Genomic DNA, 19,197 nt, shown 5'->3' with positions numbered 1-19,197 from the left:
TATTAAACTAGTTTTAAATTAGAAGTAAATCACTGCTCTTATTCTGAAGTTCTAAAGTGGAAGTCCGGCTGTCTCGTTAAAGTTTTGGTTCCGTATCGACGCTCTATCGCCGGATCGCCTGAACTGAGTGGGAAACTACAGGTAAAGTGACCGGCAGGTGCGCGAGGATGGCCGAGGAGCACTACCTGGAGCTGAGTGAGAACCCCGTGCAGTTTGAACATGCCTCCAACGTCAACAACGTCTTCTTCGACGAGGCCAACAAGCAGGTGAGTTAGCCGGTTAGCATAGATTAGGCTAACAGGCTAAGTTCGTTTTAAAACAGGTTCAGAATCAGAACCACAGGTTTGGACCCGTCTGCTCTTATCTGCGGGTCAACAGAAAGATAAATGTGTGTTTAACCTGTTTCCTGTGACGTGTGTCGGCTCAGATTTGAATTATAATCAGTAAACAATTATAAAAATGTTCCAAACAACTTAGTTTTTTATAAAAAGCTCAATGTGATTAGCTGAAAAATACACTTTTTACCTGAAGGTTTTAACCAGAAGGATGTAAACCTCTTTATTAACCAGTAAAGGTGGATCAATCGGACACTTTAAGGCCTAATACGGTCGGTTTTTACAGATGTTTTTACACATCTTTTCTACATAATCATTTGTGTCATGTTTGGTTAGAAACTGTGGTTCACTTTGCTCATTTTTGTTTGTTCTGGTTCTGATCCGGCTGCTGATTAAAGCTGTGACAGAATCAGAGCTCTGACCTTGGGTTTTTGTGCCCTGTGCTCTGCCTGCAGGTGTTTGCGGTGCGTTCAGGTGGAGCCACAGGTGTGGTGGTCAAAGGCCCGGATGACAAGAGCAGCGTTGCCTTCAGGTACGTCCGCTCAGGCAGGAATCTCAGACTCTTTGAGAAGTTTTCTACAGGAAAAAACAGCTGTTGTGTTGGAAGATTTTTCATGTGACTGATGATTAATTTAAGTCTGAGGGTCTCAGTCCCCTTTAAGTTTCAGCTAGATTTAAATCAGCTGACTGGCTCGGCCATGTTTCAGCTCTGAGAAACTCAGCAGGACGTTTGGGATCATTATAACATAACTACAGACTCCAAACTGTAGAAACAGGCCGAGGTATCTTATCCCTGCACTGACGACGCAGTGAAACACACCTGAGTAACCACACACACCTGGAAGCCACCTGTCCTAAACATTATGGACCCTGAAATGAGGGGAATTGTGTATAAAAAGTGTAAAAAAAGAACTGTCTGTAAAGAAAAATGTGACTCTGTCCCAAACATCATGAAGCTTACATCTGTCTGTGTTTTCCTGCACAGGATGGATGATAAAGGGGAGGTGAAGTGCATCAAGTTCTCTATTGGGAATAAGATCCTGGCTGTACAGAGAACCCCAAAGTCTGTGGTGAGTTTCTCTCGGTGTATTTATCGGATGGTTCGAGGATTCTCACACAGTTTGGCTGTTTCTGCAGCTTCATAAAACCGCCGATCGGACCGAGAGAAGCTGCTCAAACAGCGATAAAGTCGGAGTGTTTGCTCTCAAACGTCTTTCCACGGTGTAGTCAAGTCGGTTTATTTTTAGAGCACTTTTAAAACAAGATGAAAAAATAAAGATACGATCAACAAGATGCAAGAAAAAGCCATGAACATGAGTTAAAACGGTAAAAGCCGAGATCTGCCGCTCAACCAGGTCTGAAAGCCAGAGATGCTGGGGTTCATCACCTCCTTTTATGACAGGTGGCAGCAGGTATGGAGCCACTTCAGGGCCATAATGTTTGTTACCCCACGTTTCCTGAAGGCAAAATGATGTCACACCCCTGTCATCTGAAGCCCCCCCACCCCCCAGAACAGGACCGAGACTTTGAAACTGAACAAAAGGAATCTTATCGAATGACTCGATTGACTGTTTCTGATTTTGTTTTAATGAAAATCTTTTTTTTTTGTCACAGATGTTTGTTGTATTTTCTTTGATGGAAAAATGTGTTTAGTTTGTTGTTTTTTTTTACCCTCAAACGGTGAAAATAACCGACTCGTGTTCTTCTGGTTGAAAACAAACACAAAGTCGTATCTTTCGTCTGTTTGCAGGACTTCATCAACTTCATCCCCGACTATCCGCACACAGAGTTCACTCAGGAGTGTAAGGTCAGTCTGCTGCTGCTTAGAAGCTCTGAATCAGGCTGCAGGTGGAGGCTGTTTGTCAGGAAACTGTTTGTGTTGCTCTGCAGACGAAGAACGCCAGTGTTCTGGGGTTCTGTTGGACCAACTGGAACGAGATCGTCTTCGTAACCGACCAGGGGATCGAGTTCTACCAGGTGAAGCGGTTAAAAATGCGTCTATTTCTGCGTTATTCCCCGAGTCGTTTCTCTTTATTACACATAACTTATGAGAAAAATGTCGACCTGTTCATACTTACTTTCTCCACCGTATTTATTTATTCATTTCATGGTAAATTTATCCATTTCAGTACTTAATTATTGGTTTAATCTGGAATAAAAGAGCTCTGAAACTGAACTTTTGGGATGAATAAAGTTTTTCAAACTGAACTCAGGTGTTTCCAGACAAGCGCAGTCTGAAGCTGCTGAAGAGTCAGAGTATCAATGTGAACTGGTACCAGTACTGTCCGGAGACGGCCGTCATCCTGCTGTCCACCACCGTGCAGGGCAACATCCTGCAGCCGTTCGCCTTCAGAGTGAGTGTTTGTTTGTTTGTTTGTTTGTTTGTTGTTTGTTTGTGTTTCTAACGCATGCTTTTCTACTGATGATATTTGTTTTACTTGCCTCTCAGAACGGGACCATGTCCAAGATGTCCAAGTTTGAGATCGAGCTGCCGGTCGTCCCCAAACCCGCCAAACTCACCCTGTCTGAGAGAGACATCGCCATGGCAACCATGTAAGTCTCAGCCCGTGCGGATTGTGCCTCATCGTGGATCGGAGAGTGTCTCACCTGGTCTGTGTTTGTAGTTACGGTCAGCTGTACGTGATGTACCTGAAGCACCACTCGAGGACGGCCAACAGTCCCAGTGCTGAGGTGGTTCTGTACCACTTACCGAGGTGAGCACACAGGTTCAGAGTATGATTGAGTTTATAAGGAACTGTTTTTATGGTTCATTAAACAGCTTGAGTTCAGCTTTCGCTCAGTTTTTAGCTTGAGTCCCGAACAGATCAGCTTTGGTTCATTTTCTTTATCTTTCAAACACAGAATTTCTTTACTGATTCGGACCAAAGAAAATTTAACTGAACATTTCAAACCTAAGTCAAGAAAAACCTTTTTACTTAGATGGATAAAAAGCAGCTTTTGTAATTGTTATTTTATTTTTTTGGTATTTTAAAGTTATCAGTTTTGTTGCTCTTTTGTCTCAGTTTTATTTCCATAAAAACAGGAAGCAGCTGCAGAGATTCACTGAAACATGTTCAAACATGAACATAAACCCAGAATCTGAGGCAGAAACAGAGTTTTTCTCAGTTCTCAGCAGCTTTAAAGTGAATCTCTGGTCTGAGCTCCTTTATTCTCCAACACAGCCTGAACCCTCTGAGACCAGCTTTCTGTCATTTCTTTAAGGAGTCTTCAGGAATAGTTCTCCAGGCTTCTTGAAGGACATCCCAAAGCTCTTCTTTGGATGTGGGCTGCCTTTTGTTCCGTTCTCTGTCAGATGATCCCACACTGCTTCAATAATGTTGAGGTCCGGGCTCTGGGGAGGATTCATCCCTCCATAAGACCTGTTGCCACTGATTTTCAGTCCACTTCTTGTGTCATTTGGCACAGCTCAGCCTTTTCTCCCTGTTTCCCTTCCTTAAGAACGGCTTCTTGACAGCCACCCTTCCATGGAGCCCATTTCTGATGAGGCTTGGGCCAACAGTAGATGGATCAGCTGAAGGTCCAGATGCATCTCTCAGGTCCTGTCAGGTCACAGCTGGATTTTTTCCTCTTTCTTAAGGACATCACTTTCCCAGGTGATGAATTCAGAATAATGGGAATATGTGCACGCTATCACGAGTAGCTGACATAAACCTGTTTTAAAAGATCAATCATCTTGGATTGGGAGCAGACGTAACACAGGATGGCATGAAGCTGTTATAACAGGGCGGCCATCTTGGCTCTGCCCTCATGAGCTGTGCGATTGGTTGCTATGGAGACAGCTGCGTGTGTAAGACAGACAGAAGCAACCCTCACTATGGCCAACTGACAGATGACCTTGGTTTTCAGCACTGATTGGTACGCCTCGAACAAAAGGTCGCTGTTCGAAAACTATAAGTCATATTTGAAAAATTCTTGAACCGTGAGCGCCAGAAGAGACGGCAGAAGCCACCAGTGTAATTTTTATTCTGCTCCTATGTACGGTATTTTTTATATAGCAGTTTTAAAAACAGCCTTCACATTGATTTGATAAGGAGATGAGGCGACCTGGTTATAATGGCCGGGCATGGGAGCCCGAGTGGTCGCTCTCTGCACTCACAGGTGATTTGAGAGAAAACCGTGAGGCCAAGCACAATGACGGTGGTTTTGGGTGAAAGAGGACAAAAATACCTACGTTTTGCAGTAAAATTTGTCTATGTGCAGCAGACATTTTGGACGAGAGAGGCGTTTGTTTGAGTAATTTTGGTATTAATTTCAAGCTGGTCAAAATAGTGTGAGACCCCAGGTAAGGAGAGTGAGAGGGGTCCTGATTTTTACTAAAACCTAAACTGCCGTTGTGTCAAAGTGAAACAATATATCAACAAACCCTTTAGTTCTGTTAAAGTTGAGTCTTTCCTGCCCCGTGTAAACTTTGAATGATGTCTCTGTGATGCCGTATGGCTGAGTTATGAGGCCTCCAAATTTGGCTGTTTTTTTTTTGCATTTTAAAGTATTTACTTAGGGTCAAAATTCCTCGTTTTTCCCAATTTCCCGGGATTCTGTTAGAGTAATGACAGAGAAAAACACAAGCACACTTTTACCGATCACTAGACACCCGGGAATATGCTTTTTATCCCGGTCGGACCAACGGTGCGGGACTAGTAGCGCGCCGAAGTTTCAGGGTGGAAACGGGAGAATCATAGGTATGCACAATGGTAATATGTGTAGGGCTGGGTACCGAACTTCGATTCTTTAAAGGCACCGACTGAAATGCTTCGGTAGCACCGAGTATCAAAACATGCCTCATCATTTGGTGCCAAGTTTCGGTACCTAGAGGTTAATCACGTGATCAAGAACTGATCATGTGACCCTTGATTGGCTGTATTAACGTTACACTTTGATGCAGGAACATGTGGTTACGCCCACAGACGGGGTATGAAGTTGTGTGCGTGGCATCGAACCGGTTAAACGATGCCACCGAGGTCTAAAGCATGGCTCCATTTCACCAAAATTGATGCCAATAGAGCGCGATGCAACATCTGCCAAAAAATCATCGCTGCTAAGGCCAGCAACACGACTAATTTAATGAATTATTTGACCTGCACAAAATCAATTTAAGAGCAGAAGTTGCTCCGTGTTTGACTGCAAGAAGGTCGGACCGCAGCCATCCTCCTCTCAGCAGTCAGTCTGGACGCCACAGAGCCCGAGCGGCATAATTAAAAGTTTCCACCACTGGACTCGGCTTCATCTAAGAGCACCGAGGAAGGCGCAGTGTGTGGGATTATAACAGGTAATGTTCAGCGAAATCTGGCAGAAATCTCAATGTTACTGCAGCTTAATACTGCAGAAAGCAGACATGCTGATGCTTCTGAAGGAAAACTGCTGAGTGAAAAGTATCCTCAGTGTGTGGGATAGGATTAGACACCAACCTGGCTGGCACCTGTTTGCACCCCACCCAGCAAAAATTAGCTGAAAAGACATTGAAAAGACGTATGGTATGCGTCCAAACAACGTCTACAGTTGGTTGAAAAGTGAAAGGTAAAAAGCCGTCATTTTCAGGCCGTTGAAAAAAAGACTTTTCAACGACTATTTCTGGACTAAATCGAGACGATGACGGACCGACCAGATTTAGCCTAATAATCAACGTCCAAATGGCGTCTGGTGTTCGGTGGGAACTGCTTTGCTCTGGAAATGATTTGTTTCTGTAAGAGAACTGCTTGGATTGGAAGAATACTGAGCTGAAAAATAAAACTGAAGATTTGTACTGTTATGATTAATGTAATTTCGTTTTTGTTAGAATTTATATTATAAAATTGGCATCGAAAAAAGTATCGTTCAGGAACCGGTATTGAAGTGAAGGTATGGTACTGGTACAGCCCTAAATGTGTGCTTGGCACCCATACATTATCTCTAATCTTATCTTTCTATACATATTATATTCTATATTATCTCTAATCTGATAAATATGACTTGATGTAACGCTGATAAAATCCCATCAGATGAAGCATCTGCAGCTGTTTCTGTCGAATCTTTACTGAACATCCGGAGTTTCAGAGCTGCAGTCGTCTTTTCCTGAGTCCTGAAGGAGTTTTCCTCCATCTGACTTTAACCCCGTTATGTTTTTGACAAGGTGAAGGAAAATATAATCGGAGAAGTTTGTTCTTGTTTTATTTCCTCTTCTACCGGACCTTTGGTCTCATTCTCACCTGTTATCGCTCCACTCCTCTTCATCCTCTTAGTTGAGGATGGATCGAATCTTTCAAAGAAAACTGGACTCATTTCTCTGCCATGAAGCTGTTTTATTGAAGAAAGTCAAATATTTTCTGCTCTGAACTCTGAACTTTGTGCTGTTACAGGAAAACGGCCTCAGTTATACCCTCACATCAGTTTGACATTTTCTCCGTCAGATTTCACACAAACACTGAAATGAAGACAACAGAAAACACTTTGTTCACTCCTTCAAAGTGGTATTTGCTGTGAAAATCTTCACTGGTTCTCACATTAAAGCTGATGAAGGATCTCCTGACTCCTGCTGATCCTGGAAATGACCGTTTCTGAGCACCTCAGAACAGACTTCCTCATCTGTTGATTTAGAAAACAGCAGCAACATTTGATCTCTGAAACTAATGAAAGTCAGTGTAGCTCCAGAATAATTTTACATTTACAAAGTGATGAGATGTGAACAGAATCTGTGATAAAGGAAGGTCTGCTGATCTCTCTGTTGGGCTCCATGAAGTGGAAGAGAAACAACAACATACAGACACATCAACACAAGCATCCAACTAACATTTAGAGCTCAGAGAAGTTTAGATTTTCATGTGGAGAAACATTTCTGTGAATAAAACTCATCATTAGCAGTGATATCCTCCATGGCTGCACAAACACAGGAAAAAGCAGCAAATAAACAGCAAAGAGCTGACAGGATACCTTTATTCCACTTTACACACCTCTGCTGTGGCTCCATAAGAATAATGAAGCCCAATCCCAGCATAGAGCGGCTGAGTGAATGTGGTCTGGACTCTGTGGAGCAGAGTCATGGCTCCAGAGATGCTGTAGAAGGACAGAATACCTGCTCTGTGATCCAGGTACACTCCGACTCTGGAGGATACAGGACCTGAGATGGAGGTTTTCTTGTTGTTGTACATAAATAAATAACTGTTTGGGTAACAATATAATGACCAAGATTTGTCATTAAATCCAAATACACATTCAGTCCCACCTCCTGCTCTGCTGATGTTCTTGTATGCGACTGCTACATTAACTCCTCCTCCTCTCCTCTCCACCTCCCAGTAACAGCGTCCAGTCAGACTCTCTCTGCTCAGGATCTGCTGATGTTCAGTGAATCTGTCTGGATGATCAGAATAAGACTGAGTTTGATTCATATATGAAACTTTTCTGTTCCCCTCTGACAGTAACAGCTTTCTGTTTGCTGTGTTTGGATCCAGTTTGATTTCACATGAATATTTTAAGAAGTCAGCTCTGCTCTCTGGTTCAGGTTCAGGTTCAGGTTCAGGTTCAGGTTCTGGTTCTGGTTCTGGTTCAGGTTCAGGTTCAGGTTCTGGTTCTGGTTCCTGCAGTAAAACATCCACCTCAGAGACTCTCAGTGAGATGTTGGTCCATTCCTCTCTCAGGATGTCCTGTAGTTTCTCTCTGAGCTCTGACACAGCTGCTGTCACAGCCTCAAAGTGCCTCAGAGGACGGATCTTGATGCTGGATGAGGGTGTAGACTCCCTGAGTGCTGACACTGAGGGGCAGTTCTGTAGAAACTGGGTGTGATCCTCTGTGTGTGAGAGCTGCTGCAGCTCAGCATCTTTCCTCTTCAGCTCAATGATCTCCTGCTCCAGCTTCTCCTGAAGCTCTTTGACTCGACTCACTTCAGTTTCCTGCTGGGATCTGATCTGCTGCTTCACCTCAGAGCTTCTTTTCTGGAGGAGACGGATCAGCTCAGTGAAGATCTTCTCACTGTGCTCCACTGTTTTATCAGCAGACTGATTGATGGCCTCCACCTCCTGCTGAAGCAGCTTCACATCTTTCTCTCGGTCCTGGACTCTCTGCTGGATTTGTTGCCGACTCCCCTCCAGCTCTCTCTGCCTCTCAGTCCTTTCTGCTGCAGCTGACACTGTGTCGTGGCCTTTATGTTCCTCCACAGAGCAGAGATAACAGATAGACTTCTGATCAGAGCGGCAGAACATCTTCATCACCTCATCGTGAAGAGAGCAGATGTTCTCCTGGAGGTTCTTGGAGGGCTCCACCAGCTTGTGCTTCTTTAATGGAGCCACATCATAATGAGGCTGAAGGTGTTTCTCACAGTAAGAGGCTGGGCAGGTTAAACAGGACTTAAAGGCTTTCAGTTTTCTTCCAGAGCAGACATCACAGGCCACATCTTCAGCTCCAGCATAGCAGAGATCAGCAGGAGCAGCTTGGGGTCCAGTCTTCTTCAGCTGCTCCACTAAAGCAGCTAACATGGTGTTTTTCTCCAGGACAGGCCTCGGTATGAAAGTTTTCCTGCACTGAGGGCAGCTGTGGATTCCCTTCTGATCCTCTCCATCCCAGAAGCCTTTAATACAGTTCCTGCAGTAGCTGTGTCCACAGGGAAGAGTCACCGGATCCTTCAGCAGATCCAGACAGATCGAACAAGAGAAGGTTTCTCGGTCCAGCTGAACTCCTTTCTGCGCCATTTCTCCTCTCAGATCAGCGACTCACTGAGTTTCACTTCCTCATAAATGAAACTAGTCTGAGCTCTGAGCCAATCAGTGCACCAGCTGCTGGTCACACCCATCATCAGCCTGCAGGTCTGCAGGGGAGGGAACAAGGAAACATGAGAGCAGGAAGTGTGTTGAAGCTGTTTCACACCAGTCTTCATGGTTAAAACACGGCTCGATTCTTCTTTTAATCCCAAATCAAAAGTCAGACATGCTGCTGGAGAGTCAGAAAGAAATGAGGCTGATCAGGAGTCGTCTGTGTTCCTCACAGCTGCTGCACCTTAAAGACTTTTAACTTTAACTTGTGTCATCAGGCTCTAATCTTACCAGGAGGTTGGGTCACTTGAAAGAATATCCAGTAAGTAATATAAACTGAGTGGTTTTATTCATCATAAAAACATAAAAATAATACAAAGTCCAACTCATTGTGTTTTTTGGATCTGATTTCAAATAATGAACCAATGAACTTTTTATGAGATGATTAACAGACATGTACAGATTGCAGTTGAATGCTTCATAGGTCAGAGTTAAGTGGCTGAACAAAGAAAAAACACATTCCTCTGAAAATGCTCAGGAACAAGGACTGAAGATGAGGGGAAAAAGCAGAAAATGTCCAAAGAAAAACTCTGAAAGAGCTTCAGAAAGCTGTAGAACTATTGATCAGGACACTTTAAAGGTTACAGAAAGCTGCAGAACTGTTGATCAGGACACTTTAAAGGTTTCAGAAAGCTGCAGAACTGTTGATCAGGACACTTTAAAGGTTACAGAAAGCTGCAGAACTGTTGATCAGGACACTTTAAAGGTTTCAGAAAGCTGCAGAACTATTGATCAGGACACTTTAAGGGTTTCAGAAAGCTGCAGAACTATTGATCAGGACACTTTAAAGGTTTCAGAAAGCTGCAGAACTATTGATCAGGACACTTTAAAGGTTTCAGAAAGCTGCAGAACTATTGATCAGGACACTTTAAAGGTTTCAGAAAGCTGCAGAACTGTTGATCAGGACACTTTAAAGGTTTCAGAAAGCTGCAGAACTGTTTAAAGGTTACAGAAAGCTGCAGAACTGTTGATCAGGACACTTTAAAGGTTTCAGAAAGCTGCAGAACTGTTTAAAGGTTTCAGAAAGCTGCAGAACTATTGATCAGGACACTTTAAAGGTTTCAGAAAGCTGCAGAACTATTGATCAGGACACTTTAAAGGTTTCAGAAAGCTGCAGAACTATTGATCAGGACACTTTAAAGGTTTCAGAAAGCTGCAGAACTATTGATCAGGACACTTTAAAGGTTTCAGAAAGCTGCAGAACTGTTGATCAGGACACTTTAAAGGTTTCAGAAAGCTGCAGAACTGTTGATCAGGACACTTTAAAGGTTTCAGAAAGCTGCAGAACTGTTTAAAGGTTTCAGAAAGCTGCAGAACTGTTGATCAGGACACTTTAAAGGTTTCAGAAAGCTGCAGAACTATTGATCAGGACACTTTAAAGGTTTCAGAAAGCTGCAGAACTATTGATCAGGACACTTTAAAGGTTTCAGAAAGCTGCAGAACTGTTGATCAGGACACTTTAAAGGTTTCAGAAAGCTGCAGAACTATTGATCAGGACACTTTAAAGGTTTCAGAAAGCTGCAGAACTGTTGATCAGGACACTTTAAAGGTTTCAGAAAGCTGCAGAACTATTGATCAGGACACTTTAAAGGTTTCAGAAAGCTGCAGAACTGTTGATCAGGACACTTTAAAGGTTTCAGAAAGCTGCAGAACTATTGATCAGGACACTTTAAAGGTTACGGAGATGAGGCTGATCAGGAGTTTGCATCATTTTTATTTTTGTTTTAAATTGATTTACTTATTTATTGTCGCAGAAAAGTTAAAGATGAGGTTGGAGGTTTGTGTGATTCGTGTGCGACTCTTTTCCTTTGCGTGTTCAGGGAGGGAGCGTGTAAGAAGAGTCACGTGTTGAAGCTGAACACGACGGGGAAGTTCGCTCTCAACATCGTGGACAACCTGGTGGTGGTTCATCACCAGAGCTCTCAGGTCGGTGGGCACGTGCACGCTTTCCGCCTCTGCTGGCGGAGTGTTACACAGGTCAGTGATTGTCTTGTTTCCACTTTGTGCATCAGACGTCGCTGATCTTCGACATCAAGCTGAAGGAGCCGGACTGTGCCGTGAACACACACCAGCCGGTGCTGCCAGCCAGGTCCATACACCCCTACAGGATACCGCTGTCAGGTACACACACACCTGCACGCTGAGTGTGGGATTTGTTTCCATCTCTGAGTGTTGGTTGTTGTGTGTCTGCAGGCCCGGCCGTCGTTCCCTCTCAGCCCCCAGTGCCCTGCCAGCTGTGTATCCTTCTGAGCCATGTTGTGCTTTACTAACTTATTCTGTGAGTCAGAGGCTTTTGTTTTCTTGACCGTCGCTCCAGACTCTTCCTCCTGGAGCGTCTTCCAGCCCGACATCATCATCAGTGCCAGCGAAGGTTGGTGAAACAAAGGCGGTGGTCAATGTTGTAGCAGCTCGGCCAAAAATAAGACCAACAGATTCTTCTGTTCAGTGTCGCTCTTTCCTGTAGGCGGCTCGGACGTCATTTACAGGGGGTGTCGCTTTACCAAGCCAAGTTTATCTCTGCAGGTGGTAACACAGTTCTGATACCTCTTAGGTGAATGACAGTAGTTCAAAATACAGTAGGAAAACAATGAAGACAAGGAGATGGGTTTAATGAAAAGCAGCTAATATTCTGTTCTATACCCACAATCAGTGGAGTTGCTTTCTTATTAATTTATTAGATTACAAGATTTTATTCCCCAAGATAGTTTATTGTACTTTTTAATTAACTAAATAACTGATTACCGAGCAGCAAAGATCGTTTTCCAATACAGTGCCTGACACCGGAAGTAGCAAAACGGTACTTCCGGTGCCGAAGCTACGATACAGATGGCTTGCTAATTAAAAAACCGAGACAGTTTGTCTACTCTTAGTCACTTATTGGGTTGTTTAAAATACATCTGTTGTTTTTAAAGTTTGTATAAAATGTAAGCTAAGCGACGAACTGCATTTAGGTCGTTGTTCTGACGGCAAGTTAAGCTAGCCGCTAACGCTGTTAGCCTTCACCACTTCCGGTCTCTGTGGCTGTTGTGAAACAGGCCACCATGAAACAATCTGAAATGAATAAATACACAAGAATAAATGTAGGTGAAATCAAATTAAGAAAAATATTTTGAAGCATTAACGTATTTACAAAATTGACAAAGTAAGAAATTGATATTCCAATTAAAGTCATAAAACTGAGTGGCAAAGTGAATATAGAACGACATAAACTTAGTTACAATTAAAGCAGAAAAATGTATTTATTTAACAATCTATTAAGTTATTTGTGCATGAAATATTCTTTTATTTAATTTTAGAAGCATTTGTCATATAAACCTATTTATTTATGTATTTATTTTCTAAATATGGCAGTTATAGTCCTCCACAGAACACCAACAGTCATGAATGTTTAACTTTAACTCAACAACACCAGTCCAGTGTCATCAACTTTCCTTCCAAACCTAAAATCATATGCATCACTGCAGTTAACGGCGATCTGATGACCAAAAGATTCAGTTAAATTTGTTTTCCGTCGCGGCTCTTCTGACGTGTCCGCTCACCTGTCTGTGTTAGGTTACCTGTGGTACCTGCAGGTGAAGTTGCCTCCAACAGTCAACCTGCTGCAGGACAAAGGCAAGCTGATGGACTTCCTGCTACGACGGAGAGACTGCAAGATGGTCATCCTGTCTGTGTGCTCGCAGAGTACGTCTTCAATCGTTTTTAATGACCTCGTAGTTGAACTCTCCTCCTCAGACAATGACACACCTGTCAGGTGATGTCAGGTGCTCTTGGAGTTTCAGGATGTGTTACAGTTAAAAAGTATTGGACAGTGAGACCTCGGTTAATAAGGAGCAGCGATTCTGTTTGTGTTTATTATTTGAAAACTGTTTGAAATTATTTTCACGAACAAATGAGCGTAGAGTAAACGCTGCTGTTCCCGTCATTAAGCTGACCGACTCTCGCCTTGTCTCTGTTGTAGTTCTGGAGGGCGGGGAGAAGGGAAGTCTTCCTGTCGTGGCGACCGTCTTTGACAAACTCAACCAGGTGTACAAAGAATACCTGGAGGCGGAGCAGAGCTACACGGCGGTGAGTGGAAGAGCGGCCATCTTGGCTCAATCACAAGTCTGTGAGGGCATCCCAGACATGGGGCATTTTTTTACCGTTTGTAGGCCATGGAGTCCGGTCCAAGTCGAGGCAGCGCCGCCCAGAAGCGCCCAGTCAGGACTCAGGCGGTCATCGACCAATCAGACATGTACACACACGTCCTGTCATCGTTCACGGAGAGGAAGGTAGGCACAGAAACGACCGCACTACAGGCAGATTAGCGTAATAAATACCAAAGTGATGCGTCTGCTGTGTCCTGCAGGGCGTCTCCCATAAATTCATCATCGCTGTGTTGATGGAGTACATCCGCTCTCTGAACCAGAACCAGATCACTGTCCAGGTAAAACTGAGCAGTAACACCTCAGAGGCCTCTTTAACGTACAGAAACTCCATTATGATGATAATCATGACTGATGGTGTTTCTCAGCATTACCTGTACGAGCTGGTGATCAAAACGCTGGTGCAGCACAACCTGTTCTACATGCTGCATCAGTTCCTGCAGTACCACGTCCTGAGCGACTCCAAACCGCTGGTGAGTCTTAAACCGGTCCTGGTTCTGGATCTGAAGTCTTTCATTAAGACCGTGTCCCTGTACCGTGTCCCTGTACCTTGTCCCCGTAAATTGTCCCCTTTATAGTGTTTCCCTGTACCGTGTCCCTGTACCTTGTCCCCGTAAATTGTCCCCTTTATAGTGTTTCCCTGTACCGTGTCCCTGTACCTTGTCCCCGTGCCTTGTCCCCGTGCCTTGTCCCCGTACCGTGTCCCCTGTACCGTGTCCCTGTACCTTGTCCCCATAAATTGTCCCCGTAAATTGTCCCCTTTATAGCATTTCCCCGTACCGTGTCCCTGTACCGTGTCCCCGTGCCTTGTCCCCGTGCCTTGTCCCCGTAAATTGTCCCCTTTATAGTGTTTCCCTGTACCTTGTCCCCGTACCTTGTCCCCGTGCCTTGTCCCCGTACCTTGTCCCTGTACCTTGTCCCCGTAAATTGTCCCCTTTATAGTGTTTCCCTGTACAGTGTCCCTGTACCGTGTCCCTGTACCTTGTCCCCGTGCCTTGTCCCCGTACCTTGTCCCCGTACCTTGTCCCTGTACCTTGTCCCCGTAAATTGTCCCCTTTATAGTGTTTCCCTGTACCTTGTCCCCGTACCTTGTCCCCGTACCTTGTCCCCGTACCGTGTCCCCTGTACCGTGTCCCTGTACCGTGTCCCTGTACCTTGTCCCCGTACCTTGTCTCCGTGCCTTGTCCCCGTAAATTGTCCCCTTTATAGTGTGTCCCTGTACCTTGTCCCCGTACCTTGTCCCTGTACCTTGTCCCCGTAAATTGTCCCCTTTATAGTGTTTCCCCGTACCGTGTCCCCTGTACCGTGTCCCCTGTACCTTGTCCCCGTACCTTGTCCCTGTACCTTGTCCCCGTAAATTGTCCCCTTTATAGTGTTTCCCCGTACCGTGTCCCCTGTACCTTGTCCCCGTACCTTGTCCCCGTAAATTGTCCCCTTTATAGTCTTTCCCTGTACCTTGTCCCCGTACCTTGTCCCCGTACCTTGTCCCCGTGCCTTGTCCCCGTACCTTGTCCCCGTGCCTTGTCCCCGTACCTTGTCCCCGTAAATTGTCCCCTTTATAGTCTTTCCCTGTACCTTGTCCCCGTGCCTTGTCCCCGTACCTTGTCCCCGTAAATTGTCCCCTTTATAGTGTTTCCCCGTACCGTGTCCCCGTACCTTGTCCCCGTAAATTGTCCCCTTTATAGTCTTTCCCTGTACCGTGTCCCCGTACCGTGTCCCCTGTACCTTGTCCCCGTACCTTGTCCCCGTAAATTGTCCCCTTTATAGTCTTTCCCTGTACCTTGTCCCCGTACCTTGTCCCCGTACCGTGTCCCCTGTACCGTGTCCCTGTACCGTGTCCCCTGTACCTTGTCCCTGTACCGTGTCCCCGTAAATTGTCCCCTTTATAGTGTTTCCCTGTACCTTGTCCCCGTACCTTGTCCCCGTACCGTGTCCCCGTAAATTGTCCCCTTTATAGTGTTTCCCCGTACCTTGTCCCCGTGCCTTGTCCCCGTACCTTGTCCCCGTAAATTGTCCCCTTTATAGTGTTTCCCTGTACCTTGTCCCCGTACTGTGTGCATGTTTTACTGAAGGTATTAGTTTGAATGGGGCAAACAGCACCAGAATTATCAGCAGAATTGTCCAAAAGGCTGTTTTTCCTGGACCGATGTTACAGTAATAAATTAAGTAATAAATAAGATGTTTTAAGTTACTAAAATCTGCAAATGAAAATGGAAATTTCTGGGTTACTAGAGCTGATTATTTTATAATAGAGAAACTCAGGAAACAAGCAGGAAAGGGAAAGAAATGAGTGGAGCTGGTTTCCCTTTCGGAAACTGAAGCAGGAACCACAACACAGGAGAACAACTCTTCCCCCTCTCCGACACTCTGGAGCCGCTTCCAAGGCAGCGCCTCGTTCCACACATCCAGAGCTGAACCGACCTGAAACCAGATTTCTTCTTCCTGAACCACAGAGCAGAACTGTTCTGCCCAAGCTGTTGAACTTGGTTTGTGTTTGTTGTCGGTGTCTCAGTTGAGCTGTTTCTGTTTGCTGATCCCAGGCCTGCTTGCTTCTGTCTCTGGAGAGCACGTATCCTCCCGCACACCAGCTGTCTCTGGACATGCTGAAGGTAACACGTCAAAGTCTTACTTCCACTTGGTTTTATCACCGTTTTCATCGTGTTAAAGTTCCCGTTTGTGCGTTCGCAGCGTCTGTCCACGGCCAACGACGAGATCGTGGAGGTTCTGCTGTCGAAGCAGCAGGTTCTGGGCGCGCTCAGATTCATCCGCAGTGTTGGTGCGTTCAAGCTGGATCGTTATCTGTGAATTCTTAATGAAATTAAGAATTTTAGCAGCATCACATGATCCTCTGACCCGGTTTCTCAGGCGGCCACGACAACGTGTCAGCCCGGAAGTTTCTGGATGCGGCGCAGCAGACCGGAGACCAGATGTTGTTCTACACCGTGTTCAGGTCGTTCCAGCAGAGGAACCAGCGGCTCAGAGGAAACCCCGCCTTCAACCCAGGTGAGCACACAGGAAGTCGCTCTTTAACTCCGCCCACATGTAAACGAAGTAAGCGAACCTTTTCTGGATACCCGAGTTTTTGAACCTCATCCCCAAACACTCGGTGCTCTGAACTCGCCTCGTTCGGGGCGGCGGCTTCACCCACAGATGTTGAAGCTCCTCGCAGCGTGAGAAAAAAGGAGCGGCATCTTATTTCTATTCTTAAAACAAAAGCCCATTTAAATGGACGTGTTTTAAGAAGCTAACTGTGCTGTTGACATGCTGATCAAAGGCTCACATCATAAAAACACCAAGATTACAAAGACGGAAAACAGAATATCAAGCAGCCTGATCTAAGCAGAGAAGCTTAACAAACTAACCTGGCAGCTGTGGAGTCGGAGAAGATGTCGCAAAAACTCCCATCAGGACGTAAGACCGCGAGTGAAGACGAGATATTCAACTTAGCTTAATTTGATTAGCGCTTCCTCTGAATATGACCTTATTCTGGCTCCCAGATGAAGCTGGTTACATGACGTGTCGACACCAGTCTGCCACAAAACCTCTGCAGATGGTCCAGAACGCGGCGGTGCGTCTGGTCTTGGATCAGCCTAAAAGAACACGCCCCCCCTCTGTTCATTGAGCTCCTCTGGCTGCCCTTAGCATCAGATCCAAGTCCCTGATGTTAGCTACAAAGAGCTTAATGGAACGGCTCCATCTACTTGAATGCTCTTGCAAAGGCTTCTGTCCCAACTGGGTCCCTCCGTTGGTCCCAGGATTGTCGTCTAGCAGCTCCTACACCACGCCTAAGACAATCCAAACTCTGTTCATGTGTCGTCCCACGATGGTGGAATGACCTACCGAGCGCTACCAGAACAGGGGCGTCCCTGTCTATCTTCAAGAAGCTCCTGAAAACCCAGCTCTTCAGAGAGCATCTCCTATCCCAGCATTTACCTTGTACTTCCCTCCCCCCTCTATCTCTGCACTTTATCTTTCTGCACTTCCTTCTATGCCTGCACCCTATCTCTACTCTGTCCCCTCTGACAGAGTCGGACTCCTGGGTTCCTTCTATGGAGCTTATTGTTAGCTTTTTATAAAGCTGTTATATCTTCATTTGTAAGTCACTTTGGATAAAAGCTTCTGATAAATACAGAAACAGAAACAAAACACCCGATCAGTTCTGACCTCAGCAAATATCTTCTCAACATGCGATGACCAACCGGAGTCTGTGCTGTGTTTGTGTCGCCAGGAGAACACTGCGAGGAGCACGTGAATCACTTTAAGCAGCTGTTTGGGGAGCAGGCGCTGATGAAACCCTCCACCGTGTGAACCTCCAGGACCAAAAACACTCCAGCAGCTCCTCTGAAGCTGCAGACGGGACTCAAATCATCACGTTTATGTGCACATCAGCAGCTGAAGTGTGGCGTACCGCAGCCTGCCGCTTCAGAGTAAATCAACAGGTTCATTTCATGTGAAATTCAGCTGATTCCAGGATAAAAAGCTAAATTCTTAGATTTCATCAAGGTGAATGTGGTGCTGAGATGAAGACTATTTTTTATCTAGAAACTATGTAAAAGCCCTGATATGGTTGTTTTATTTCAAAGTATGGAAGACTTTTTTTGTGAATCTGTAAAAATATGATGCTTAAAATTGTGTTTCTACGGCGACAGACGTGTTATTATTGTTATCAGTGAGCAGACTGATGTGGAAGGGCTCGTTTGTTCTGGATAATATGAATATGTTGGAAATAAAGGTTAATTATCTGATGAGTTGCAGAGGATTTTTATACCAGATATATTAAGGTGGGATGTTTTCAGCATGTTTATTATTGAAAGGATCATCGTCAATTTAAAGGAAGACTACAAAACACGTGCACGTACAGAATTACAGCAACCTTAAAAGTCTGAGGTACATATCCTGTCAAAGACAGATGGATCACATCCAATATGGAAGTATTGATTAAGGGGAAAACCTCCTTGAACAGTCTGGTTGGGATTGGGTCTAAAATACAAGTTGATGGTTTAGAAAAGACTATTGCTGTTGTTAGCTCAGAAAGATCAACTGGGCAGAAGCTGTCTGAATACAAATCAGGTTCTAAAGATACTTCTAAAGCTGCTCTACTTGATGATACATCAGTGATAATAATGGGAAGGATTCCATTAATCTTCTCTCTGATAGAAACAGTTTTATTGATAAAGAATCTCAGCCTGGCTACAGCGCTGAAGAGAAACCTGGGATTGTTCTTATTCTCTTCTATCAATAATGAATAATAAGCAGTTCTAGCTTTACGAAGTGCTTTCTTATACGTTATTAAACTATCTTCCCAGACTAATTGAGACTCTAGACTTTCTCAGCTTTAAAGCAGCTGTGAATTATACCAAGGAGCCAACCTCTTCTGACTGATTACCTTCCTTTTCAGAGGGGCAACATTGTCCAGTGTTGTACGCATTGAAGCTATAGTGCTGTCAACAAGAGAGTCAAGTTCTACTGGAGTAAGATTTAGGCAGCCGTCCTCTGTCATATCAGCACATGGCAAGTGAAGAAAAGGATGATGAAATCAACTCTTTAAATCTGGTTACAGCATTCTCTGACAGACACCTTCTATATGTAGAATTCTTCTCAGAAACCGTGTAGTCAAGTAATGTAAATTCAAAAGTTATTAAAAAATCCAATAGAGTCTAATATAGAATTAAACTTAATATAATTTTCAAAATATTAAACTACAATAACTTTATGAATTATTTACAGCTGCATTCATTCATACATATATTTACACTCACCGGCCACTTTATTAGGTCCAGCTGTTAATCAGCCATAGCAGGGCAGCAGCTCAAAGCATTTAAACATGTAGAGTTTATTATTATTGAAACCGAGCATCAGAATGGGGCAGAAAGGGGAATTTATCCGACTTTCAACGTGGCTGTTGGTGCCAGGCGGTAACTCAAC

General features: G+C 44.5%; 2 protein-coding genes across 2 annotated transcripts; one reads left to right on the top strand and one right to left on the bottom strand.

The window, feature by feature from the left end:
• The first annotated feature begins 64 nt into the window (after positions 1-64).
• On the top strand, positions 65-18,020 carry rmc1 (regulator of MON1-CCZ1). The gene is made up of 21 exons (XM_072378253.1): positions 65-266; positions 791-867; positions 1,321-1,405; positions 2,086-2,142; positions 2,226-2,312; positions 2,549-2,689; positions 2,785-2,888; positions 2,960-3,049; positions 10,951-11,056; positions 11,143-11,251; positions 11,324-11,368; positions 11,448-11,501; positions 12,683-12,811; positions 13,089-13,195; positions 13,279-13,398; positions 13,476-13,553; positions 13,641-13,745; positions 15,813-15,881; positions 15,961-16,048; positions 16,138-16,275; positions 17,501-18,020. The coding sequence occupies exons 1-21, from the start codon at positions 168-170 to the stop codon at positions 17,578-17,580; spliced, it is 1,968 nt and encodes a 655-aa protein (XP_072234354.1). The 5' UTR covers positions 65-167; the 3' UTR covers positions 17,581-18,020.
• Positions 6,597-9,066, bottom strand: LOC140284849 (tripartite motif-containing protein 16-like). The gene has a single exon (XM_072378854.1). It carries the CDS (start codon positions 9,008-9,010, stop codon positions 7,262-7,264), a length of 1,749 nt encoding a protein of 582 aa, XP_072234955.1. The 5' UTR covers positions 9,011-9,066; the 3' UTR covers positions 6,597-7,261.
• Positions 18,021-19,197: the final 1,177 nt, after the last annotated feature.

This window comes from Leuresthes tenuis, unplaced genomic scaffold, assembly GCF_036924035.1.
Source record: "Leuresthes tenuis unplaced genomic scaffold, fLeuTen1.0.hap1 SCAF_24, whole genome shotgun sequence".
NCBI lineage: Eukaryota > Metazoa > Chordata > Actinopteri > Atheriniformes > Atherinopsidae > Leuresthes > Leuresthes tenuis.
This window is presented reverse-complemented; position numbering and strand designations above follow the sequence as displayed.

Coding starts and splice junctions, on each gene's coding strand:
- rmc1 (XM_072378253.1), top strand. CDS start 168: ATGGCCGAGGAGCACTACCTGGAGCTGAGTGAGAACCCCGTGCAGTTT. Junction 1,406..2,085: donor AGAGAACCCCAAAGTCTGTG/GTGAGTTTCTCT, acceptor GTCTGTTTGCAG/GACTTCATCAACTTCATCCC. Junction 16,276..17,500: donor AAACCCCGCCTTCAACCCAG/GTGAGCACACAG, acceptor TTGTGTCGCCAG/GAGAACACTGCGAGGAGCAC.
- LOC140284849 (XM_072378854.1), bottom strand. CDS start 9,010: ATGGCGCAGAAAGGAGTTCAGCTGGACCGAGAAACCTTCTCTTGTTCG.